The sequence below is a fragment of the Ambystoma mexicanum genome, chromosome 11, assembly GCF_040938575.1.
Source record: "Ambystoma mexicanum isolate Mex_15411 chromosome 11, UKY_AmexF1_1, whole genome shotgun sequence".
NCBI classification, from domain to species: domain Eukaryota; kingdom Metazoa; phylum Chordata; class Amphibia; order Caudata; family Ambystomatidae; genus Ambystoma; species Ambystoma mexicanum.
The window spans coordinates 947,232,417-947,259,522 of record NC_090934.1 but is presented as its reverse complement, the minus strand read 5'-3'; the positions used below and the strand labels follow the sequence as shown (position 1 = coordinate 947,259,522).

General features: G+C 47.8%; 1 protein-coding gene across 1 annotated transcript in view; it reads left to right on the top strand.

Moving 5' to 3' along the window:
* Positions 1–1,196: 1,196 nt before the first annotated feature.
* The window catches only part of LOC138505081 (mucin-2-like), a 282,775-nt gene continuing 256,865 nt past the window's right edge, over positions 1,197–27,106 (top strand). The window contains exons 1-2 of the mRNA XM_069625399.1: positions 1,197–1,416; positions 2,092–2,178. Coding sequence (XP_069481500.1) covers positions 1,197–1,416; positions 2,092–2,178 — 307 coding nt within the window. The remainder of the gene's footprint in view (positions 1,417–2,091; positions 2,179–27,106) is intronic.

Sequence of the window (27,106 nt, the reverse complement as noted above, 5' to 3'; positions counted from 1 at the left end):
CCTAGCCACTTCGCACTCACGCGCCTCCAGACAGAAACCAGGAAGCTGAATAAGCTTTCAAGTTCCTGTCTGTGTGTCGCACGAACACAAAGCCGGAAAGCGATGCTCTGTGCCGCTGGCCTCCGGAAGTGCTGCTGCTAGAGTGACAGCACTGGCGCCAGGCCCTGCAACACCCAGTTCAGCACCCTGGCTGCTGACTTTGAGTCAGGCCAGCCAGGGTGAGGGACTGAGCCATGCAGGGCATCCCAGCTCTGAATGTGTTGCAGTGCAGCTGCCAGGCATCTCAGAATTATGTAATGAGACAGCGCAAGCCTTGCTGAGCACCCCAGCCGGGCTCGCGCTGTCCAATTACATAATTGATTATTGCGGCCCCCTGCCCTCCCTCCAAAAGATGGGGGGGACAAAAAGACATGCCAGAGAAGTTGGGGGGAGGACAAAACCCCCTGTCCCCGCTATTATTACGCCCATGACTTCAGGTGGTCCAGCTCAGGTATGAGAGGGGAATGGAGGCCATTCCAGGGGGAGGCACCTGCAGAGGGGAGACATTTACCCCCCACTCTCTGTCTGGAGAAGCGTCTAACCCTTAGAGAGTTGGAGGTAGCTGAGCGAAGGGTTCGAAATGGAAGGTATTTTGGCCGAGAGCGTTGGATGGAGTGCAGGTGCTAACCCCAGAAAGCCTTGTGGATAATGCAAAGGGTCTTGAACTTGATACTTGATCCTTGCAGCCACCGGTACCCAGTGGAGAGATTTCAGGGCTGGAGAGATACAGTCCCTGGACTTGAGGCCAAGGATAAGTCTTGTAGTCATGTTCTAGATTAGTTGCAGAGGGCAGAGAGTAGAGGAAGGCAGATTGAGAAAGAGGCTGTTGCTGTAGTCCAGCCTAGAGAGAACAAGGGCTCTGAAGAAAGACAGCTTCTGGGGGAAACAGAGAAAGGGCAGAGTCCCTTTCAGGAGATGTAGCTGGTAGTGATGCAGCTGGTAGTGGGACTTTTTGGCGTCGTTCGAGATGTGAGGAGAGAAAGAGAGAGTGGAGTTGAAGATGACACAAAGGTTTTTTGCCTCGCAGGAAGGCGAAGGAAGAGGGCCAAAGGTGGCCGACCAGAGGGACATAGGGAAAGCAGGGGCAGTGGTCACAATAAGGAGGATCTCTATGACATCCAAGATGTGTTCTTCCTGTCAGAGCAGGAGCCGATATCATGACCAAGCGACCTATGGGCGGCAGAGCGAAAAAGGCAGAAGAGGGCCCAGATGGCCTGAGCCCGCCAGCGCAGGAAAGCCAGTCACCAGGGCTAGCTGCGCAAAGGAACTCTGAGCAAGGTCTTGTTGAAGTTATTGTGATTATACCCTTGGCATGGGACGTTGTGACTAACGCACGACCTGTGCTGTCACGTGTTAGTGTCCAAGTGATCACAGCACGTAGCTCGAAAGGAGGGTTGTGATCACGTATTATTGGTTAATAAAAAAGCTGTGTGGTTTCCCGCACGCCAGTTGCTGATACTCCATTGCTGGCTATGCATGTGTTTGTTGTGTGGCATGTTTGAGCACGGCTTGTCCTCCCAGGAGCCTTTAACTCTCTGTAACATTTGACAAAGAAGCAGGATTTCTTATGTTACATGCCAGCTTTATCCATTCCGTAGGGAGACACTAGTGCATTTATGGTTTTAACTTTGCATTCTGGGACTCGTAGTCCTGGATTTCCCCTTTATAAACCCAGGACCACAAGTCCCAGAATGCAAAGTTCAAACTTGGATTGGACTAGCGTTTCCCGATTGGAATAGTAACGTTGCCATGCATGTGTTATTTGTATTTGGCACCATCAGCAACACCAACAAAAGCCCATCCCTTGCTGTCCACCTCAAACCCAACATAACACAACCCCAAGAACAGATCACGCAAACGAAAGAGCTCGAAGTGCTTTGATACACAATAATATAACTACTATGCAAATAAAAAAATGTATCTAATCACACCAAATATGTATTTGTGAATTCCTTGTCAAATCGAGTCAATTCAAACTGCGACCATAAATTGATCAGATGGAAAATAAAGCAACTATTCTAACTGGGGCATGGATCTCTTGTTTTTCGGCAGTGCAAGCCAACACCTGCTACAATTCTTTGTCCGTAGGGAAGGAGATGCATCATCTACTGTATTGGCACAGAGCTCTTGACCTACCAGGTGAGTCTGCCGGCAGGCACTGCTTTTTGGGCTTCCTGTGTCGCATTGTTTGTATCCAGGGTTTTCCAGGAGACTAATCAAGGGTTTGCCCTCTGTGACAGAGAGGTCTTTTTGGGAGGGCAAAAGGGGCACTGATTGAAATAATCCAGTTCCCATTCGTCACCAAATTTAAATAATAGCACATGTCAGGATATTTAATGGCATGCTGCTGCGGCTCCAAGCCTATTGCCTGTCTGTTGTTGACAAGTACATTCTGCTCTGATGAATTCATCCTGTAATGCTGTCTGTGTTCAGTGGTATTCATAGTTTGTGCGTTCTTTACGGCACAACTCCTGTAGCATTCTCACCTTTCTGTGGGAATTATATTGAAGATTTGTAACAGCCAAAGTTTAAATGCATTTTGGAAAATGTGAATGCTGCACTGGTTCAGAAGTTAGCTCAGTGGTTTAAGCACTCATTGCAGAGATCTGTGTTCATATGCAAGATTGCATTAGCAAATTCCAGCAAGAATGACTCTGCCTTTGCTATGTCAGAAGATGATAAACCTGCATGCATATGTACTTTATTTTGTAGCACAACAGGTGCTCTTATCAGCAATGTGTCTGCATCAGATAGTGGTTGCTATAAAAACTAACATAGCATCCATCAATATGGTGAAGGTGTATAAATGAGTTTGTTGAGATGTGGAGATGTAAACCCTATGCCATCGACTCCAATCATGCACATAAATGGGGTGATTATCAAAGAATTGCGCAAATGAAAGGAGCGCAGAGAATGCACACCTTTCATTTGCGGTATTTTTTTAGAAATGCACAGGTCACCTTATTCTCAAAGGTGACCTGCACATTTCAGAAGGGGCTGTACAGTGGCACAAAGATACACTGTCCAGCCACTTTGCTTACATTAGTTGTGGCGCAAAGTGCACTGCCACACTTCAAAAACATATCAAGTCAGAAATCACCCTGCCAGGATTTGCACCTCTCCGTGCACCTGTTCTGAAAAGGCACCGGGGGAAGACCTAAGTTTCTGGGCATTTCTAAGCACAGCCTTGTTTGTGAATTCTGGAAGCGCTTTTAAATGGCCAGAAACACTCCCTTATTCGAACAAACGTGCAAAGGGGGGAAAAGGGCATCTGAATGAGTGCACTTAAAATGCGCTCATTCAGATGCCCTCTGTGAATTGGGCTGCCACTTTTATTGGTGCAAACGAGGCGATGTGCTAACTCATCTCCTCACTTCCGCCGAAAATGTTTTGGAGAATTTGTCCCAAAGCGTTAGAATGAGAGGTGATTAGGTATCCAAATTCAAGACTGTGGGGCCAAAACATTCGTGCTTGTATCCTCGCTTTGCCAGCAGACAATACAGTGATCCTGGTCAAATCATCTTATATTACTAACATTAATTACTATGCTGTTTTTTTCTGAAAAGGTTGACCTTCTCACATGCTGGTGGCATTGTTTAACCATTGTCTGATCTTTCTTTTTATGTAGGCCTTTTGAGTGGAAGGGGTTCTAGACAGAAGCGAGCAGACCAGATATTGCAAGGCTCTGGCAAGCATCTTTTAAGGTTGGCTCATTAGACAAAAAGCAACGTGGAGGGGGCCCCCAAAGGTGTCCATGTCCTGGGCCCCAAAAGTGCTTAAGATGGTCCTGCTCTGTGACGGTACACAGTCTTTTCACTGACATGTTTTTCGTCGAGAGATCTTTCAATTAAAAATATTAATTGAAATATTTTTTCATCGAAAAATTCTTTCACTGACCTTTGTGAACCAGCGTTGAATGGGAGATCGACAGTGGGATGACGGCGTGGTCATACCAGTTGAGTGAGATATGGTCTGCACAGGTGATGAGGTGGCATGCTGATGTGGTTTTCATGTTTTTTGAGGTAGGCCTTTATACAAGGTAATGTGGCAGGGTAGAGGGGTTAGCACAGGCACCTGACTATGTCCACCAAAAGCAGAGAAATCAGGCCATAGCAGGATTTTCCTGAAAAAGGGCGGGGCATGTTTTTCCCTCCTGAGAAGAAAATGGGAAAAATAAAAGGGCTGGCCAAGGTGGCAGAGTGCAGAAAGAATAGTGGTTATACAGAGATGCACTACAAAAATAATGTTGCAGTAAGATGGCCGTGATCCCTCACAAGGTCTTTCCAGCACCAAGACTTTCGTAGCTCTTCAACATCAGCTGGAGGGAGAAGGGCACAGCAGAAATCACCACCCTCTTCAGTGTAGTCGCTGCAGTACACACCATTAACCAAAGGCTCATGGTCCAGTCCACAGATGGATGAAAGGAACCAGATTGGATTGGCTGGACGAAAAATTCTTTCACTGAAGTTTTTATCGAAAATATATGTATATATGTTTGGGTGGGATAAATGGTTACATTTTGAAAACAGGGTTTTGGGGGCCCTCCAATAAAAAAAATATTTGGGAATGTTGGGTAGTATTTAAGGGCGCGAAACAGATGTTTGGGGGGATCTACAGTTAAAAATAAAAGTTGGTACACAGGGTTTCGGAGAATAGTGTTAATGATCTACATTGGATGAAACATTTTTCTGTGAAAAATTCCTTAGATGAAAAAAATACTTTGAAAAAACATGTAACCCTTTGTGACCAGATGAAGTTTGTTTGCAATGTTTCGCTAAATGCAGACAAACAGCTGACGCAAAAGAAAGCATTGGATTCTCCCAAGAATTGAGGTAGGCCGTGGGCATGAGTTGGACAGCAGAGCTTTTCCTCAGTGTACAAGACCTTAAAGAGTCATGAGACCATAGTTACTCATTATGCAGCCCCACACCAGGTTTTTAAATTTCAACTCCCATCAGCCCTAGCCAGAATAGTCAGTGATGAAGGATCGTGGGAGGTGTAGTCCAAAACATCCAGGCATTCACGTCAGCTCAGTGTCATGGTCCGATAAATGTTGTCAACAATTTGATTAACTTTAATGCTATTTTTACACAACGTTTACACTCTCCATGCTGCCAATCTGCAATGCGATTGGCCTGCAATGAATGAGTGACATCATAGAGCTCCAGACAGAAATACCTATTTTTCTTTTTTTCCCTTTTTAGTAATAAATACCGACAAAGCAGATTGATTTCCGTCTGAATTTATGTGTAAAAATCAGTAAAAACCGAAAACTAGAAGTCTTAGTTATAACATGGTTTAATGTAACAGTAGACTTGTCTGGGGTGACACATATCAGAGATCAGACATGCTCGACCAGTACAGGAAAGCTACCCCTGGTTTACACAGATCTGACACCAGGCATAAGCCTCCGGTTACACACACATCATACAGGCCCAGCCCCTAGATTTTGGAACTATACCTGACGTTACACAGATCACAAAGATTTCGGTATTGGACGCCAGATTCTTTAATTGAGTTATTTGTGGTTTAAAAATCCAACACAACGATTTCATCAGGTTTTCTCTGCTGCAGGCTTATGCCTTTGTAATAAGAGCTAACATGCAGGTCACCAAATGTATTTAGTCGTCACTCTTCCTATCAGCAGGCCCATCACTCAAGTTACATATGTCTTCCGTACCGATGGACTGAGTTATTACCTGGGTCACACAAGCCAGAGACATGCACCTCCGACCACAGAGATATTCCTCAAGCTAAAAATATGTCAGCCAACTCATGCTCGAGACAGAATAAGTGACCCCCTGTTTTGACTTACTTGTGCCAGATGGACTTCTACTAGTAGTCATTTAGACGTGCCAACTCCCACACTGAGGCATGTTTTTCTCTTCACAAATAATTTGCATAATATTGAGGGCAGATTCCTGACATGACAACTCCAGAAAGTACTCCGTTTTCTACACGATTGCTCTATGTATAGCACAGTATGGGGCTCATGCAGTTACACACGACATGCATCAGTGACATACATGGGTTCTTCCTTTTAGCTCTATTTTTCACTTCTTTTTTTAAAAAAGCATTTATTTCCAGATATTCAGAATAAATACATATAAATGGCACATCTTTACAAACAAATCATCACTAAAACAACAGAATATTAAACTTAGTAAAGCAGAACTATGTACATTAATAGTAAATACACTCTAAAAAGCCCCTCCCCTCCACCAACCCCTCTCAGGTCCATAACCATATAAAAAAAAGTCTAGTACAAAAGCATGAACTTCCTCCAAATCTTGTCAAAAAGAGAGAATTTCCTTTCCCTCCTCTATATAGTTTTCTCCATCTCCGCCAGTTCATGCATTTCATCAATCCAAACATCAATTTACGGTGCAACAGCAGATTTCCAACTAGTTAGAATCAATTTCTACCCATCATCGCACCTCGAACTAACCATTTCTTCTGACAAGTATTCAATTCCTCAAGTAATTCATCACCTCCCAATATCAGAGCCTTAAAATCAATTTTCTCTGCTAGTACCTGCTCGCAAATTACACCCAATTCCAACCAAAAACCTTGCACCCTCACTCAATCCCACATCATGTGTTCCAAAGTCCCAACTTGATGCATAGAACCCCAGCAGTCACTGGTGTCGGAAAGTCCTCTCTTCCACAATCGCTCAGGGGTCCAGTAAAACCTGTTTAAAATTTTAATCTGTCAGGACCTTTCACCTAGGCTTAAGGAGCAAAGTTTTACATTTTTACACATTCTCAACCAAAGCTCAGTCGAAATATCACATCCAATTCTCCGACTCCACTCATCTCTCAGCAAAACATTCTCCTTATATTCAGCAACAATCTGACGATATACCCTGCTGGCCAAGCCCCCTTCACCCTGTTTTGATTTAGTAGTGAAACATTCCATATTTAACCCAACGCTTATCTCTACTTCCCGAATTGGTGTCCTGAGCTTCTGATAATCCGAGTTCGAAAAACCAATGATTTTCCAATTTTCCTTAACATCCCTGGCCGTCAGCCATTTCCCATTTTTGAAAAGGTCAGCAATCCACCTTATCCCACCCAGGAACCATTCAGGCCAGAATATAGTCTTTCCATCACCCTTGATTCCGGGATTCAACCACACCGTTGCCCCTGCATTCTTAAGAGCATCAACCTTCAGAAGTTCAGAGTTTCTTCCAAGAGCTCCTTAAAAATGTGGTCGTCTGGGTCCTTCACACAATCAGGTCTCATTATAGTTGACAGTACAGCCCTTGGCGACAAAAGCCCATTGTTCACTTCTCATGGTCATGAATACCCAATCGCTGACTTGGGGGTTGTGCTTTCGCTCCATGATGGAACTCACTTGGCACAGGTTTAACATTCCGGTTTACGTTCCTAAATGCATTTCTTTGGTCATGACTTACCAGTAAGAGATATTTCCCTTCCCAACTTGCTCCTGGCTCTGAGTGTGTGCATGGCGCACAAGCGAGCATTCAAACCTGAAAACCCCATGGGCTAAGGGGAGCATTTTGGGGGCTGTATGCTTCCATCAGTCAAACCATCATCCCCAATCATAGTACAGATCGCACCCTCCTTGAAGTCCCGGGTCCAGGCTAATCTGTGGGCATTAGGTACGCTGAGCCCAAGGCTTGTCTTTAGAAATGTGAGCATCATTGATACAAAAATACATTTGAATACATTAAAGAAATCAAAGAAATCATCACAGCTGGACTGCCATACATTTATTTTTCAAACAAATATCCAGGCTGGGATGGGTGGCGGGATGGCAGATTGATAAGATACAGACAGATATCGAGAACAACTATAGTAGTGGAGGAGGTTGTGGCTGCTTTAGAGTAAGGCCCTTTGTGTGCAGTGTTCCTGGAAGTTCACCTATCAGTTGTGAACGTACATTGTGTGCATACCGTGTGCTAGGACACCACGAGAAGTGTGTTCTCTATGGCATCTGCCAAGCCATGCTTAAGCACATCCTTTGCTTGCACTGTCCATCACACTGGGTGCCTCTTGGTCTTAATAGATTATTTGCTGTATACATTAGGAGAAAGCACTGTACCTGTGAGTAAGCTGATAATTACACAAAGATATACGCCTGTGCTCACTGCAATGCGTGAAGGAATGTCACAGAAGACACTGTGGCCTGGGCATTATAATTATTTATTTATTTTATCACCACATGCCACAGGTCGCTGCCAGTAACATACTCCTGTAGTTAGTCCAGCTCGCTGGGTATTAAGCCGAAAGGCAGTAGTGAAAGGATCTGACCTCTTTGCCTGTTTATTTTTTTTTTTTGCTTGCCCTCCTTGCCCCTTTCACTAGATGGCAGTCATTATCACTATCCAATTACTTTACCTTCACTTCCCACTACTTGTATAATCACCAGCCAACCGTCAATAAACCATCTCTGATCTTTAACCATTCACTAGCTTATCATATTGATCAACAGTGTCGTATTATTTAACCGTGATGGAAGGTACTGATCTATTAATTACATTGGAGTTGAGCAGCTGAGTTGGGCAGTCATTGCAGTCTGTGCAGTTGAGAAGGCGAGACTGGCCTCGACATTACTTGTCCCCGATGCAAGAGTTTAAACAAACCACTTGCGTGCGAGTAGACTGCAGGAGCTGATACGAACACTAGCAGAGAGCTCTTAAGCCGTTAACGCTCATGGCATCGAGTGGATCCTGCACTTACCCCCAGGTGAAACTTTGGGATGAAGCTGCACCACCGCCCGCTTCCATAAGCTTTCGTGAGGTGAGCACTCCTCCCACCAGTGACCGAGAGATAAACAACGTTTTTGACACTGATAGTGCGCTTCTTGATAGAGCTTCGGTAATGCCAGAAAAAACTGAAGTAACTGCATTATCCGTGCAGGGAGAGGGAGAGTTTGTCGGCACTTTAATATCAACAGCATTTATGGAAACAAGGGTAAGTAGGGGACCCACAGACGCTATGGAGACAGCCATCACGCAGTTGACAAGGTTCTGCTTTGACATGGAGGTGGCTCTCAACTCGATGAGCTCAATAAAAATGGACGTGAGTACCGTATTTAATGGAGAACATTTAATGATAACATACCATGTTATCACAACCTTTTAACCCCTGCAGTTTATGCACGTAGGGGAACTTATGGAGAGGACTGGTATGTAATCAAATTAAACTTTTTACCTGGAATAGGACTGTGCCTTCATGTAATACATCTTTGGCTGGCCTGAATCGCCAAAATATAAGCGTTTTAATAAGCCTGATCAGATCCTTAACCGGATGAGTACTCATTTTGAACATGATTCAGATCTGAATACCTTGGAGGGCCAGCACTCGACTTTGACGGCATAACTATCGCGTGATATAGCCAAAATGAAAACAATAGCATTGCAAAGGAGACTGAGTGATTCCATAAATGGTAACCGCTCGATCCCGATTAATTCAGGCACGGTTGACCTTCTCTCAAAGCCTGGCCTCACATCTAATAGAAGGTATGCCAAAAGAGGGCGCAATAGTAGTTCCAATAAAGTTCGAACTTAACCCTCAACAGAACCCTTCTTATAATGAAAAACAAGGGGGGTTCTATGAGTCCCTCTACTGGCACAAACACGGCCCATTGACCTGTTCTTGGGTGGATGGCTCCCGGGAGAGTCACAACCAAGTCCTTAGCTCACTATCCCTTTCACAGTGGAGGGCAGTCCAGCACCGAAATGCTAGGCAATTCTCGTCTGAACAAGAGTACCAACTGCAACCTCAGACACATGTTTTGGCCTAGTCAGGCCTCATCAATGAGGTGGAGTTCTGCCTCTCTAAGAACAGTGAGCAAGGGGTCCACGTCTGGATTCTCTTGATAATTTAGGGTGAGACCTAGCGTTACTTAATATTCAAAACAAGGGGGTTTCTGTGAGTCCCTCTACTGGCACAAACACAGACCATTGACCTGTTCTTAGGTGGATGGCCCCCGGGAGAGTCTCAACCAAGTCTTTAGCTCACAGTCTCTTTTACAAAGGACAAATGTCCCTGCATATCAGTATTTGTCCTGCCAAAGGGCATCCAGCACCGAAATGCTAGGCAGTTCTCCTCTGAACAAGAGTACCAACAGCAACCCCAGACACGTGTTTCGGCCTAGTCAAATCTCATCACTGAGGTGGAGCTGTGCCTCTCTGAGCACAGTGAGCAATACACATATACAATCCGTAGGACTCTTCCAAGATCGTAGTTTCCCCCACAGTTTCTTCCTGCTGACACTGTCGAAAGCTTGCTCCAAATCGATGAACACCAAGTAGATTTTAGTTTTTGTCTTGATCGCTCTTAATTTTAACAGATTTAGCAGGCAGAGGTTGAGGTTTTTGCCAACACCCTTAACAAAACCAGATTGTCTAGGATCCAAACTTCCCCCTTCAGGCGCCCAGGACTCTAGATGGCGTAGTAGGACTGCTGGAAATATATTTCTAATAATGTCCAGGATGGTGATTGGACGATAGTTTCTAGAATCTTCCCCGTCGGCCTTCTTGAACACTGGGATAATTATTATTATTTTTAAATGTATAGAGCGTGCTACAGCCCGCAGGCATCGAGGCGCTGAACAAGAAAGTGTACGTAAGTGTATACATAGAGAACATGAGGTGCTTAGTTGCAGAATCATAACATGATTACATCTGCCGTTAGCGAGCAGGCCGAAGTCAAGCAGGAGGGCAGACAAACAGCCTGGTTTTGATGGCTTTGCGGAAGGCCAGGTGAGAGTCGATCGCCCTGAGGTACGTGGGTGTTGTTCAACTTATACTTGTCATACATGGGTGACAGCCAGAAAGCAATAAAAGCTTTTCCTCCAAAAATATATGAATGGCCTATTCCGTGGATCCTATATGCTGATGATCTGGTCATGATTGACCAGACATCAATAGGATTACAGCGAAGATTAAACCATCTTGAAATATACATTGGAAAGAACGATCTTTGAATCAACTTAAAAAAGACCAAAATAATGGTGTTAACTAATGCACAGAGTAAGCAAAAGGCAAGATTTAAGTGGTATGTGGGCAAAGACAAATTGTCCCGGGTTGATTTGTTCATTTACTTGGGTGTTCCTATTAATTGCAGTTTTAATGAGAAAGGATGGATGCTGTCATTGAGATCAAAATGTAAAATCCTGGAGGCCACCAGGGGGCGCAGGCGTGATGGCTGCCTGATCGTTTGGCTCCCCTGAAGCCCCGAGAGATTTGTGGAGTAAACTGCGATAAAAGGAACGTTATCCTCCGACAAAGGGCTGAATCCAGGTGGAGGAAATCCTGGGGACTCCAGCGATACCTTCCCGAGCTCTGGGGGTGCCCGGGTCCCCGAGATATTCGACTTGGAGCTTCCACGCTCCCCCTTCCCCCTCCAGGCCCGTGCCGCGCACGAGGTGAAGCTCCGTGGCCGGGCCCCTCCTCCCCACGGATGGGCGCTGCGCCTGGATCAATCTGAGGAAGAGACACCCTCCGCCTCTGCCGGCATCGCTGAAAGCTCGTGGGAGCCCCTCGGAGACCGGAGCCCTCGTCCGACGAGCCCACCTTCAGCTCCCGCTGCGGCAGTTTTGGACGACAGTACGCCCCGGGCCTCCGCGGCCGGACCCCGGCCTGCCGCACACACGTCTGTGTATTTCCACACGGGCCATCGCAGGAGCTCGCCCGGGCCCCCTCCTCTCCTCGCCCCTCCGGCGGTGGGGAACATCTTTGCAACAACTACCATAAGGACTCCCCCCGGCTGCTGCTGCGACACAACCCTCAGAGGCCTACACCTAATAGGCCCGGGCCGACGCGGAAGCGCACCTGGGCCCCTCTGCGGCGTGCCGGGCCCATCGTGGGGTTCACCACCCTATTTAGGGGCCTACTACTTGCCATCCACAGCGACTACCGGCGACCTTTGAACGCACCCACCGGCCCCACGTCGGAGTAACCGTGAGTACTGGCTGTCGGGGGGGGGGGGTTGGGGCCCACCTACGCCAACCTCCGACATGAACACCATGCAGAACAATATCCAGACATCAATCTAGACGAAATCAGGGGGATGAGAACGGACATGGGAGCCAAGCTGGCTGACCTCACCGCCAAGGTCTCCACGTTGGAGGACAGAATGGAGGGGTAGAGAATAACCAGGCGTCCACCGTCTTCTTGGAGACTCAGATGGAGACAAGGTTTAAAGAGATGCAGCGACGCGAGGGGGAACTCCGCCTCAAAGTGGATGACATGGAAAATCGGGAACAGAGATGTAACTTGCGATTCTTCGGCCTGACGGAGGTGGAGGGAGAGACCCAGACCGGCCTGGAGGGCAAAGTGCAGGAGATCATCAGACTTGTCTTGGGAATTGACTCCGGGGAAACCATCCTGATTGAGAGGGTTCATCGAGCTGGCGGAGGCGGTAGGGGCCCACGCTCCGTGCTTGCGAAGTTCCACTATTACAGAGACAAAGCAAAAATACTTGAAAGAGCTAGAACCCTAAGAGAGATACAATACGACAACTCCAGGGTGGCAATCTACCAGGACCTATCCGCCCTCATGCTACAAATGAGGAAAAAATGCGGTCCGATCACTAGGTGGCTGCAGGAGAAGGGGGTCCGGTACTGCTGGGGACACCCATTCTACCTATCCTTTGAATGGCAAGGGGAAAACTTTCAGCTCGTTACAGAAGAGGACATCCAGAGAGGCATCGACAAACTGATCGGGGTCCCCCCCGCGCCCTCGGGGGAGAACGGCGGATCCGACGGAGGCCCGAGCCGTGCCCCACGGGGCCCTGACCTCGGCCAGGGGAAACCCAAAGTGAAGGGCACCTGGAAATTCAGAAAAACCAGGCACCCCTCGGAGGGACATGGAGAACCCGCATGATTATCGGACAGAGGAGAAGTTAAAAGGAATGCAGTGCCGATCTGTTGTGGTTCATTCGCTCACTCGCCCTCCGTGGCCGTTTGACGAATTGAGGAGAAACATTTGTTCCACTTTTGTTGATGCCAAGGTCTGCGCGATGGATCCGAATGATTAAGAGGGAAGGGGAAAAAGTAAAGAAATGTGATGTTATTGTATTGTATTGCATTCGCCCGCTGGGCCCTCGTGGGCCCCTCCATGTTTGGGGGCGTGTTATGTTGTATTGTGATGTTGCCACAGGTGGCGAGGCTTATGCCGAAATGAGTGGTGGTGTTCTCGTTTGTCAGAAGGTGGCCAGGTGCGTCCCCCGAGACCTTTCGAAAACCCCCCCGATTCACACTGGAAGCTAGTTCATGGTTGGACCCAGCCCCTATGCGACACAAGACACGCAGCGGGAGTAGAGGGGGCTTGGGCGGTGGAGGTCTTGTAGAAGGATTGGACTCTGACTAAACCTGTAAAATGTTCCTATAGGTATAACCTGGAGGGTACGATCCACACTATTTCTCTCTCGGGGCCCGGGCAGCGGCCCTGGTGGTTCGTTGACTAAACCCGATGTATGTCGGGCGATGGGGACGGACGCCTACCAAAATGGGTAAGGGAAATGGGGAACCGGGGAGGGTGGAGGGGAGGGGCGAGGGGAAAGAAATAGGGAACGCCATGCCATGGTTCTGGGGTTCAAGTCTACGGATGATATAACGGGGGCACTCGCTGAGGCTTTACAGGGCAAGGATAGCGACGACCATGGTTGAAGGTCGGATCGGTACGCTCAACGTGAAAGGTCTCAACTCGCAAAACAAGCGGTCTCTCACAAGTAACTTATTCCGCAAACAGAAATTACTGGCCCTCTTCATACAAGAAACCCACTATAGAAGGGGGGCCGAGTCAACGATCAAAGGAAAGGAGATAGGTAGAAACTTCTGGGCCTCGCACAAATCCTCAAGGAAGGAGGGAGTGGGTATCCTCTTGGGTAAATCGCTGCATCTCACTGATGTAGAGACGAAAAGGGGCTTTGGAGGTAGATTTCTTGCGATCAAGGGGTCAGCCCAAGGCACACGAGTCACACTAGCCACCCTGTACGCGCCCAACGCCGGCCAAGTCAAGTTTATCCACAAGGTTCTTGGGGTCATGGACGGGTGGGCCGAGGGGGCCACAATCCTGGGCGGAGACTTCAATCTCATTACAGAACCCCATCTTGACTGGTGGTCAGCCAAAGGGATGGGACCAAAAGCCCCCACAAAAGATAATCTCGCCCTGAGGGACCTCCTACAAGAGTACTACTGGTTTGACGTATAGCGCAAATTCTGGCAAACCCCTGGGAGTTACACGTTCTTCTTCCCTCCCCACCAAACATATACCAGAATTGATTTGCTGCTGGTGTCGGAGGAGGGAGGGGGAGAGGTTGGAAACCCCACAGTTGAATCTGTGACCTGGTCGGATCATGAACTCCTCGTTATGGAATGGCGGTTGCAAGCCACCGTGAAATCACGTAGGTGGCGCTGTAACGACACCCTCATGAGGGACCAGGTGTTCAGGGAATTCCTTAAGAACGAAATAGAAGCCTTCTTCATATCAAACGACACAGGGGAAGTCCGAATGGTTACAGTTTGGGAGGCAGCGAAGGCCACCTTCAGGGGTCTCCTCATCGCAGAGGGTTCGAGCAAGAAGCGAGAGAGGGCCCTGATAGAATCCAGAATCCGGGAAGACCTGCGGGCCATGAGGGCACAGCTCACCAAGGGAAACATAGACCGCGAAAACCTCCTGAGTGAAATGAGAGAGAAGAGACAAGCTCTGCATACAATCCTGATTGGAGAGGTAGTTAAAAAAATGAGATACAGGAAGCAGAGATACTATGAGAGGGGCGACAGGGTTGGAACTCTTCTGGCACATAGGCTGAGGGGAAACAGGGCAGGCAGACACATAGAAAAGGTGAAGGACGGGGCGGGTAAGGCCCAGATAAAAACTGAACACATAGCCGAATCATTCGCGCCCTTCTATAAGGCCCTCTACACTAAACAAGAGGGTGAATCACTGGATGAAATTCGAAAATATCTTGAAGACTACCTCCTACCCAAGCTCACAGACCTAGAGAGGGAGACACTAGACAAGGAGATAACAGAGGAGGAGGTGGAAGAGGCCATCAAAAAGCTTAAAATAGGCAAGACCCCGGGAGAAGATGAGTACACAGCGGATTTCTATAAACAATTCCAGTCCGAACTAACCCAACCACTGACCAAATTATTTAACCAAATCAAAACCTTAGAAACCATTCCACTGACATTCCTGCAGGCCATAATCACAGTTATCCCTAAGCCGGGCAGAGAACCAGCGGAGTGTGGCTCATACAGGCCCATCTCGCTCCTGAACACAGATGCCAAGATCTTCACCAGGATCCTGGCGACACGTCTAGAAAGGTGTCTCCCCCGACTGATCCATCCCGATCAGGTAGGCTTTGTAGAAAATAGACAAGGAGCAGACAGCATGCGCAAAACCCTGCACATACTGAGCTCAAATGGAGTGAAATCTGACAGTGCCCTTCTCTTGTCTCTAGAAGCGGAGAAGGCGTTTGACAGGGTGAGCTGGGCCTTCATGGAGGGGGTTCTGTCGTCCTTGGGGATGGGACCCAGGTGGCGGGGATGGATGACGGCCCTTTACTCCCGCCCTTCCGCTAAAGTGGTGGTCAATGGAGGAGAGTCGGAGTCCTTTCCTTTAGAGAGAGGCGCAAGACAGGGATGCCCACTGTCTCCCCTCATATACGCCCTGGTGATGGATCCCTGGGCTATAGCAATCAAGACTAACGATCAGATCTAGGGTGTTAAAATAGGGGGAACTGACTACAAAATAACCCTGTTTGCCGACGATGTCCTCCTGTAACTCTCTAAACCATCCCAATCAGTCCCAGAGGTGTTGAATAGTCTAGAGCGATATGGTTCCCTGGCAGGCTATAAGGCCAACGTAGATAAATCAGTGGCTTTCCCGGCAGGCCACCTCATCAAGACCGAGAGACAATACATCGATAACCTTCCGTTTTGTAAACAAACAGAGGGACTCTCTCACCTGGGGATCCAAATTCCACCACACCTAGAAGATCTCTTTAAGGTAAACTACCCGCCCCTATGGAGGTCGATCAAACACGACCTGGGACGCTGGTCAAAATCCAGCCTCTCATGGATGGCTCGCCTCAACTCCATCAAAATGGTAATCCTCCCCAAATTCTTATATCTGTTTCAAATGCTGCCAACCCAGATACCGAACTAATTTCTCCTAGAGATCAAGCGGGCCCTTCTCCGCTATCTATGGGCCGGTAAATCCCACAGGATTGCTTATGACACTCTCACAAGACCCAAGGATGAGGGTGGAGTTAATTTCCCAGATCTAAACACTTATTATAAGGAGTCACAATTGCGCGTCCTTGTTGATCACTTGACAACTGGCCCAAAGAAACAATGGGTAACACTGGATAACACACTCTTCTCGCCGGTCACATTGGACGAGTGGCTATGGGTCCCCAAGACATCTATCCCGAGAAGGGTATTAAAACATCCAGTGTTGGGAGTGCTGTGGTCTATTTGGAAGGAGGGGGTTACCTAAGATAACTCACAACGTGGCCCTCACCTTTAAGCTGCATCTGGGCTCTGCCACTTTGGGAAGGGATCAACGAACCACTAGCCTTCCAGCAATGGTACGAGGTGGGTCTTTGTAGGGCCGGACAGCTTTGGGTGGATGGGGTGTTTATATCTCTAGGTGACCTGAAGGACGCTCTGGGCCTCCCTAACCTCTCCCCCTTTCGATACCTACAGCTTAAGGGTGCCCTTACAGAGAGCAGATGGGGTGACACACTGAGGCGGGACCTAACCGATTTTGAGAAATTCCTCATAACACACAAAGGTACCAAGGGAGTGATATCGCGGCTTTATAGCTTTTTGTTGTTCTCTACCCCACGGGACCCCCCATCTTCCCAAGTACAATGGGGGAAGGACTTAGGCACCCCCATAACGGAAAAAAGATGGACCAAGATTTGTAGGCAGGCACACCGTTCCACAACTGCACCCCAATACCGCCACCAGGCCCTGAAGTTGATACACAGATGGCACTACCCCACACAGAGGATAGCCAGAATGAGAAAAGGTTACGACCCCCACTGCTGGAAATGCCACGTTGAAAAGGGGCATTATGTCCATATGTGGTGGAAGTGCCAGGTGGCACAGACCTACTGGAGTGAGGTCCTGTCATGGATAAGAGGAGTAGACGGAATGGTGAGAACTCTGTACCCCTGGCTGGTGTTGTTCGGCATCGAGGTTTAGAGGGGCCCCAAGGTGAAATACGACCACATGTTGCAGGTCATGTTGGTCGCGGCAAGATGCTGCTGGGCCCAAAAATGGAAATCACCCCGACCTCCTGGGGAGGGGGAGTGGGTAGCGAAAACACAGGCAATCTATGATATGGAGTATCTAACCCACCTGATCGATGAATCCAAATCTAACATCGAGGCCCTATGGCTGCCATTTTTTGATAAATATGGGAAAATAGCCTGAGGCACAAGTAATCAGCTCAGACGGTCCTCTTATTGGGAACAATACTATCGGGGCAACCCCCTTGGAGTGGGAAGAGATCGATTGTTACAGGAAATGTGACTTTTATATGTTGGCCCTTGTTTTTTGAGCACCGTCTTTCTTTCGGAAGCAACCCTATGCTCGTATTGCATCTTCAGACGATGTGCTGGACCCTGTTGTTCTTATCGAACATTAAACCATGGGATGGGGGGGGGTGGGTGTGGGAGGTGGGGTCGGGGGGGGGGGAGTTGTGACCTCACTTTGATATATACCAATGCTCGCATTAATTTTGAATTATGTCATAATTGTAAAACTTCAATAAAACCAAATTTTCAACAAAAAAAATCCTGACACCCCGAGCCTTGGTGCTGCACAAGAAGTATGGTAAGTTTACAATGTGCTAGATTGTAACCTTGTGTAAACAGAAGGTGATCCTGATTTTGACCTATGGAGTTGAAGCGGCTTTGAACCTCCCGTGTCAATTTTGGGAGATTCTTGAGGGTGACTTTTGGAAAAGGGTACTCCATCTTCCTAATAGTTTACCGATGACACTAGTTAGGTACATAATAGGCATGCAATCACTCCATTCTATCATTTTATGAACATATTTGGCTTTGTTTCGTAAGTGTGTTATGCTAGATAAACTCCCTCATTTTGAGATCCTAAGAAATGGGGATAATCGGAGAAGCAAATGGCTTCTTGACACCTGGAAATTGAAGTGCAGAAATTGGTTAAATAGCTTAAATTTGTCTGTGGAGGTACTAATGATAAATCCTGAGAAGGTTCAAAATAAAATATTGAGACAAGATTGGATAAATACACAGGACAAAAGGAGTACATATAGATTATCGTTGAATTTGGTACTTGAAAGGAGAGCTATCAACCAACTGCCGGTATATGTATCTAAGTTCTCATGTCCTCATTTGCGGGATCTATTTATGCGACTACATCTAAATCTACTGCCTACCAGAGAGGTGTTAAGTGTATAGAAGCAGATAGAGAAGTCTGAATCGTATTGTAGATTCTGTCAAAAGGGAGAATTGATTGAATCTTCAAAACATCTAGTTGTATAATGCAATGGCCTAACATCTTTAAGAACTAACTATCTAGGTGACATTGGCAAACATTTTAAAACCTTGTCGGTGGAAGATTGGTGGAGTATGTTCATAATTGGGGAGAACCCCTGCATGATTTTTGTTGTGATGAACTTCCTGGATGAAATTTGTGTGTTTAAGGTGTAAATGTTTTTGACCTTTTTTTATCTTTGATGATATTGTTAGTATTTTGAGATTAACTGCTGGACCTCCTGATCGCTTTTGACCCATCACCTGATACACCATTCCCATCCACTCCCAAACTATCATTCCAGCCACACTCTCCCTCCCTTTCTCATGAGGATGCCATCCATACCATGGCGTCTTCCCTCACTTCATTGATATCCTTTGCATCTTTCCGAAAATGTTCCCCAACTGCTCTTTCCCCCAAAACACTACTAGACCAAAAATATCCATCCCCTTGGATACTCTTTTCCGGCTCTCCTCTGCCCTCTCTGTCATGACCTGGCGAAATTGCCCCTTCTGGACCTCATGGTCATTGTCACGAAGGGCTTGTACTCCTTCTAGCTTTCACGTCGTGGCACGTACTATAAATTTGTCACGCCCCTGCGGGTCCACGCGTCTCAACGCTATCTTCGGTAGTGACCCGACGTGTGTTTACTCTCTACATTGGTTTCCTTTGATCCTCTTACTTCCTTCCTTGCCTTTTATCCTTTTCCTGGATTTCCCCCTACTTACTCGTTCATCGCTATCCTGGATACCCTGGAACCACCAACTTCCCGGAACTCTGAACGCGTCCTGCAACCTGACGAGGCTCGGGCGAGCCTATTCAAGACCCGAACCATCCACAGGAATGTCCTGCGGCCGAACAAGGGAGATCCCGATCACAGGTGAGACGGGGGGAGATTTACGACACTCTCCTCCTCATTTTCCTCTTCTGAATCACTCTGCAATTAGTCTTCTTTCATCATGGAGCACTTTGTCTCGATCGACATTACCTCTGCCATGGACATCACTGAAACCTGCATCACCCAATGACACTGTCACTCTTGCTGCACTTATACAGTTTATGATATTTTCTCTCAATCCACCAAACTGTCCAAATTAGGTGGAGGGGGCTACCTCATGACCAGTATAACCTGCACATGTGCCCCTCTCCTGCAACCTGACTTTCTTTTCTCCTCATTTGAAACAATGCTTTCCAACACCTAGCTTCTACTCCTCATCACCCTACTTTGTGAGGAAGATATTGTGCTAATGGGGTTTCAATCCCCCTAAACATCTCCAGTGACCATCACCACAAACTAGACTGTACCCTTGCTGACCACTCCCAGGTTTCGCTTCCCAACCTACCATTGCTTGACCTAGACACCTGCCTTTACATCATCATCATTTCCTCATCCTTCTCCCCCACATAACTCAACATCACCCATGCCCTTTACCCACTCCATTTCCCACTTCACTGTTGTAATGACTCCCCCACTCTCCTTTGCCATCACTTATGCCACCGCTCAAATTGCATTTACACCTAACTTGACTTCCAGACTAACTGAAGTCAAGTCCTCTATCCTAGGTTTATCTCAACTCAGGCCCACTCTATTAAGCAGGCTTTTCCTGGCTTAATCTCTGCCCTAGCATCTGCTTTTAACAATCACTGCCTATCTCATGCCTGTACCATGTCTCATTCCCGACCTCAGCTTTGATCAAAGCATGAAATTTCACATTTACCACTGTTGTAAGTCCTGCTATCCCGATCTCCACATCTCATGCATGATTTGCCTGCCTACCCTCGCAATAGCACTTGGCTCTGCCATACCCACCTACTCCACAATCCCTATGTTCCACACCCTGCAAGCTCTCCTCCAGCTGTCAGGCTTCCACCTTTTCTGCCAGCAACATTAAACTACACTTCTCTTCCAAAATCAACAAAATCAAAGACCCACTCACAGCCCTCTTAACCCCTCCCTCTTCTTTGCAGCCTCTCCTGCCCCCTACTACATCTGTTCTCCAGACCTGCTCCCTTCATTTGCACAATCAACCCATCCTCTGCTGCTATAGGACCATTTGCAGCACAGATGTTGAAAGGGTTCTATGTGATATTTCCGGATATTCATGGTCGCACGCAAAAAAGACTCATTCCTTTTTGGCTAATATGGTGCATCCTTCAATATTTGGAATTATCACTATTTTGAGGGGTTTCACCCTCCGGAAAACCCCTAACCACTGATCGCCCACACGCTCACACTTTTTAGTTTATGCGGTTTCACCCGCCTACCCTCCTTTGGGTCCCCCGACCCATCCCGCCATTACTAATCCTATTCCACCTCCTCCGTCCATAACTCAGTCATAGACACACACACAAGCACAAACAAAATGCCATACTTACCCACTTGAACGATCTCAATGCAATATTATTTATTCAAAACTTTTTAATTTTCAAGAAATTAAAAATGTGATTTTCACTCAGAACCGGCCAAAGAGCCATTACATATCATCATCTTTAACTTTTCCCCTTTCTTTAATATCTGTCTAGCTCTCTGCTGACACCAGTAACGCAGCCAACAATTGGCCTGTCTCTCTCATCCCTCATTTCTCCAAAATGTTGGTACGTGCTTGTACAACAGAATCACTGACAACCTGGAGACCAATTACCTATCTGGTGTGACTCCCTTGTATCTGCTTTTTTCAGACGATACTCCACAAAAACTGCATTGATGCATGTCTCCATTTTTCTCACCACTACTCACCATTCCTGATTCTCCTCTACTAACATTCTCCATGATCTATCTGTAGCCGTTGATTCTGTCAATGACTCTATCCTCCTTCTCACTCTCTCCAACATAAGCAATCAGGTTGTGGTACTCAATGGGATTGTCTCCTTTTGAGCTGATCTTTGTCCATCTCATGGAACTCTGGAATTTGATCTTTCCTAGATTCACATTCTTGAATATTCCCTGTCATCAGACTGGGAATCCTCTGTAAATTAAACAATTATAAACACATAGGGCCTGTGTAGACTCTCACTGGTACAGTCCCTCCGCCTCCTTTGGTCCTTTTGGACCCTAACCAATGAGGTGGCAGGGTTTAAGCTCCACCCCAGTCAGCCATCTTTAGATGTTTCACTGTTGTCTTACAGAACAGGGGAATTATTTTCGGCCCTCAGAGTTTTGTTCATTTTTACCACATAAAATCATCTTTTTCTCTACTTAGACTACTTTTTTCCTTTCATTGGGACTGTGCCTTCACTGGCTTGGTGTTCCTGAGCTCAGGTCACTTTTTCTTCCATCCAAAACGTTGAGTGTTGGTCTTCTGGATGTCACCACATGGCAGAGACTGAAATGCAGGCTGCCAGGGGAAGACCTCCCTCTTCAGGGACTGCAGCAAATGTGGCCGGAGGGTAATCTTTATTAGAGACCCTCACAAATGTTCTATTTATTCCCTAAACATTCACAAAATGAATTCCTGCAAAATGTGTCAGACCTTCTCCACAAAGACTCTGGAGGACAGATGTAGAAGACTCCTGCTACATCTAGAAAAAAGGCAAATGTCATCTGAAGAAGAATCTGCAAAAATTGCACCTTCAACTTCCAACAGGCAGACTGAGAAGCAAGCTCTAAAGAGGAGAGTTTCATCAAACGGAATCTCCACCCCCCACCAAGGCAAATAAGAAGCGTGAAACATCCATTCTGGGGTCAGAAAAGGTTTCCAAAGGTCTGCAAAAGGAAGATCCTCATATAAAACCTAAAGACTTTAAATCTTCCTCTTCGTCAGCGGAGCGGTCGTCCACGGGGGCACCGCCCATACCTAAACACACCTCACCGTATACTAGCAGCCTTCCGCTGTCCAAAATGCCTGCACCGTCAACAGAAAAATCGTTGTCGACCAAGAAATTCTTTTCCTTCTCGACGAAAAGATCATTGCAGAAGGAGTCGCTGACAAAGCACTTATCCACAAAGCATGCGTCCTCGAAGCACTCGTCAACAAAGACATCATCGTCGGCGGAAACCCTGTCAATGGGCAGCGGACATCGTCGAGGACCCTTCTGTGCAAGTACTACAGTTAGAGGATGAACTAGTGACACTAGAATCACAGACTCTGCAACTAAGGTGCTTGGAAGGCACAGCACAGCTGTCCCCTATAACAGAGATGGCATAATTGCCCGACATCATCCTACAGGAGGAGTTCTCAGAGGGGCTGGAGCCACAGCCAGTGCAGCCTAAGGAGCACAGTCTACACAGGCAACCAGTCATGGAGGACACAGCAGATCCTTTCGACCCGGCTCTGATGCATTTCATGCACAGAATAATGGAAGAGGATACAGAGGGCAATACTGCTTGCTACCTAACCAGGTCAAGAGGGCATACCTTCATGAAGCAGATCTCTTTAGCAGGCTGTGCTAGAAGTAGTTCCCCCAGGGCCCGCATCCCACAAAATTCGCCACCTAGACAGCCATCAACGTCTGTCAGTAAACACCAGAGGCAGCGACCGCATTACAGTGGGTCACCCAGAACTCACAGAAGGAGACATCTCCCTCCCACCATGGTCCTCGTCTTAAAGGACTACAGAATCCAGAGCGCCATCTGTCATCATGACCGCATAATGGCCTGACGACCCTACGGATGAATCGAGGGAAGCGGATGATCCTTTTAGGTAGTTTTCAGATAAAGAGACACATCGTAAAGAACCAGAGGAGGGTTAATTAACACAAGATACACCCGACAGAGACCCAGACGATTGGGAATCAGTCATCATTACTAAAGCAGAAGAAGCGCGACTCACCAGGGGTCCTCCCCTCCGGATGATAGTGTCTCGTTTCACTCCACTATCACAAAGTCGGCTACCGTTTTTGAAAATTCAGATAGCTTCAGAAGAAAAGGCATCAGTCATTTATAAACATTGGGGCAAGAGGCGCCAGGCAGTAACCACAATCCCAATTTTGGGCACACTTTGGGAAGCAGGCTGCACTGGTGGCAATGCCAGAGAATAAATATAAAGCTCTCGAGTCCTAAGCCTGACTCCGTACTCACAGTTGCAGCGAGAAAAAGACTGCAAAACCCAGCCTCTCCTCTCACAGCTCTGCCTGAGAAGGAGCAACACAAACAAGAGGAAATGGGGAGAATGGTCTCAGAAGCAGCTTCATTGGTTGTAAGAGCTGGTAACGCCATGGCAATGATGGCCAGGTAGGACAGAGAACTTTGGCTCTGCATATCACGCTTTGTGAAGCACCTGCTAGGTGGGTTCCAGCAGGAGGCTAAGGCCATAGTTGCAGGCTGTCTCGGACCACATGATAGACACCTCAGTGGATGCAGCCCATTGCAGCTTTAGACAAATGGCACATGGCACTGTCTTGTGACATCAGGCCTGGATGAAAGCCACTAACTTTAGACCAGAAGTACAAGCTCAGATTTTAGACATACGGTTTGAAGGCCATGAACTATTTGGAAAGAAAATCGACGACCACTTGAAAGGCATCAAGTCAGACACGAACACTAATAGAGCCATCAGTTCCCTAAGAGACAAAGAGAAGGAGCGCCGCCCCTTTCGCTCCTTTCGAGGCTCCAGTTCAAAATACAGATCGTACAGTAGATCCTTTCAAGGGCATGCACCATCATCAGGCTCCTACCAAACGGGAGGCAAATACCAGCAGATTTCCACAAGGTATCAGAACCAAAGAGGCAACAGGGTGTCTAGACAGGGCAGAAGCCAGGCCAAGAAAAATGGGCTCCGGGTCTTTGATGCTGGAAATGCATTGGAGGGACAGGGCCTCCCTGTCCTTGTCCTGTAGTCCTTTTTCATTGTGTTCTGTGTTGTTTTCTGGCCCGGAGTCCATGTTGGACTCCTGACAGTACAGCTCTTCCTGTTTTTGTTTTGGTGTACAGACCCATGGGATCCCCTTATGGCACCCATGGGTGGGGGTACAACCCGGTTACCCTAGTGTATGTTTTTGGGCACCTGTGGGTGGCCCACAGAGCAGGGTATGGGCTGGTGGCAGCTCCATGCTGAATTTGACAGGTGCTTTGAGTATCCTCCATTTTGGGATACCCAGGCCCTGCCATTGGAATCAGTTGATTCCTGATAGGAAACAAGATGGCCCCTGTGGCCTCTTGCTTTCTATTGCCTGTTACCTTGTTTTCCCAAAGTCCTGGGAAGTCCTGACTCTGTCCCTTTGCCCTGACTGACTGTTGGGTGGAAGTTCCATATATGGTGTTGTTGTGAAGTCCAATCCAGACTGGCTGGAGCCTTCCCAGTGACTGTATGTTGTGGGTACACCCTGTGGGTGGGACCTGGGTGAATTGAGTGTGTGACCAATATGAACTTCTCGTTGTGGCTGTCTGGTTTCTGGTATGAGAGACAAAGACTGAAACATCCCTGCCCGAAACTGGTCTGAATGCAGTGTGTAATGTTGAATGGCTGGGTACTTGTCCCAATCCACATTCCTTGTTGTGAGTGTCTGAGAGGGAGGAGGATGGCCTGAATGCACTGTGTGCCTGATTGGCTGACTGACTGCATGAATGCCCTTCTGTATGATTGGCTACTGAGTGTGACCCAGCAGTGTGGATGAGAGACAGAATAGTATATCTGGGGACCTCTCACCAATGGAAATTGTTCAGAAGCTGTGTCTACACTTGAAGAGTTACTGGAACCGCTGATCCTCGATGCCTAGCTGGAAGAAGAAGACTTGCTGTTGCATTTGCTTCGACCTGATCTGAAAGCTGCCGAATTCGTCGAAGACTGATCTGAGAGAGGACCTGGTAAGGCACCCTCTTCCCGTGCTCCGAGGGACAATCGAGCACCGCTAACCTTCGCCGAATCTCCCTGGAAGTCAGACCCTCGAAAGGCTGCCGACGGGAGACGGGAACCGCTTAGGAGAACGAAGTGAAGTACCCGGACTTCGCCGCTGACGAAGTCCATTGCCGTCGACCAGGGTTCGCAGGTTTGTGTAACCGCTGGAGGCCCGTCGAAGTTGTGTTGCCCCAGAAGAGGGGAATGCTTGACGCGGTGCCGCCGCCGACTGGAGCCGCCCGCTCCTTTGCCTAAGAACATTTGAGTCAAAGGACTCCCTTGTCCGCACCGACAACCGCTTTATCCTGCCGAAGAGAGCCAAGGCTGCCGACACACTGATGAGAATCCGCCGGTGGGTTTCCCGCCACCTGAAGGCCACAAAGACTTCAACGACTCGACGGCCTTGCTGGGCCACAGTTCTTCTGAAACTCTTTGCGGTCCAGAACTATCAAACGCTGAGGTGCCCCGGACACCTCATCCTCGCAGGACGTCGCCGACGAGCACCGCCTGGATCGACGCCGTCGTCTCGGCACCTTCGAACTTCTCATTGATGCTGTCGACGCCAAGTTCACTTTCTTCGACGCCTCTCGACGATCCGTGACTCCTGCTTGAAAGGGGGTTACTCAAGAAGGATCCATCAATGCTTCTTCATAGAACTCTGCTCCACCAGGTACATTGGTTGGCATACAATTTGAGAGAGTGGGCATCGACATTGTCGGTCCCCTGGACCCTCCCACTTCAGGTAGACATTGGTTCATCCTGGTCTTGGTAGATCATGCCACCAGGTACCCTGAGGCTATACCCCTTCGGACTGTAACTGCCAAGGTGGTTGTCAGGGCTCTCCTGGGCATTTTCACCCGTGTTGGATTCCCTAAGGAGGTTGTCTCCGACAGAGGATCCAACTTCATGTCTAGTTACATGAAAACCATGTGGAAAGAGTGCGGGGTAACCTATAAGTTCTCCACCTCTTACAATCCCCAGACTAATGGTCTGGTTGAGAGATTTAATACAACTCTCAAGGGCATGATAGGTGCTTTGGAAGAGCCCCTAAGGAAGAAATGGGATCTCCTCCTGCCATGCCTGCTGTTTGCTTACAGAGCGGTACCACAAGAGGGTGTTGGTTTCAGCCCCTTTGAGTTACTCTTTGGACATCCAGTGAGGGGGACCCTCGCCTTGATCAGAGATGGCTTGGAAACCACCACTCCAGGTCCCGCCAAGCAAGTAGGGGACTATGTGTTAGGCCTCAGACGGAGGATGACACAGATGATGGGTCAGGCAACAGCGAATCTCAATGCCAGCCAGGAATTGAACAAGTACTGGCATGACCTTTGCATCGCAAGTGGATTGGACTCCGGGACAGGAGGTCCTCGTGATGGAGCCTACCAAGCCTAAAGCTTTGGCAGACAAGTGGATGGGACCCTTCAGGATCATCTCCAAGATGGGCAAAGTCAATTATCTGGTTGACATGGGAATGCCAGGGGTAGCCCCCCAGGTATTCCATGTTAACAGGCTCAAGCCTTTCCAAAGGCGAGCAGAAGTCGCATGTCTCTTGCTAGCTTCAGAGCAAGAAGATGATGAGAGTGAGCCCCTTCCTGATTTGCTGTTTAGCATCCCTCAGGATGGCTCAGTGGAGGGAGTACATCTCTCCCCAGATTTGACAACAGAGCAGCAGAGGGCCTGCAGGGCTTTGCTCCAGCAATACACCTCTCTATTTTCGCTGACACCAGGCCTTACACCGTGGTTTGTTTGTTTATTTTATTTATAAAGCGCTCCGGACCCGGGAGTAA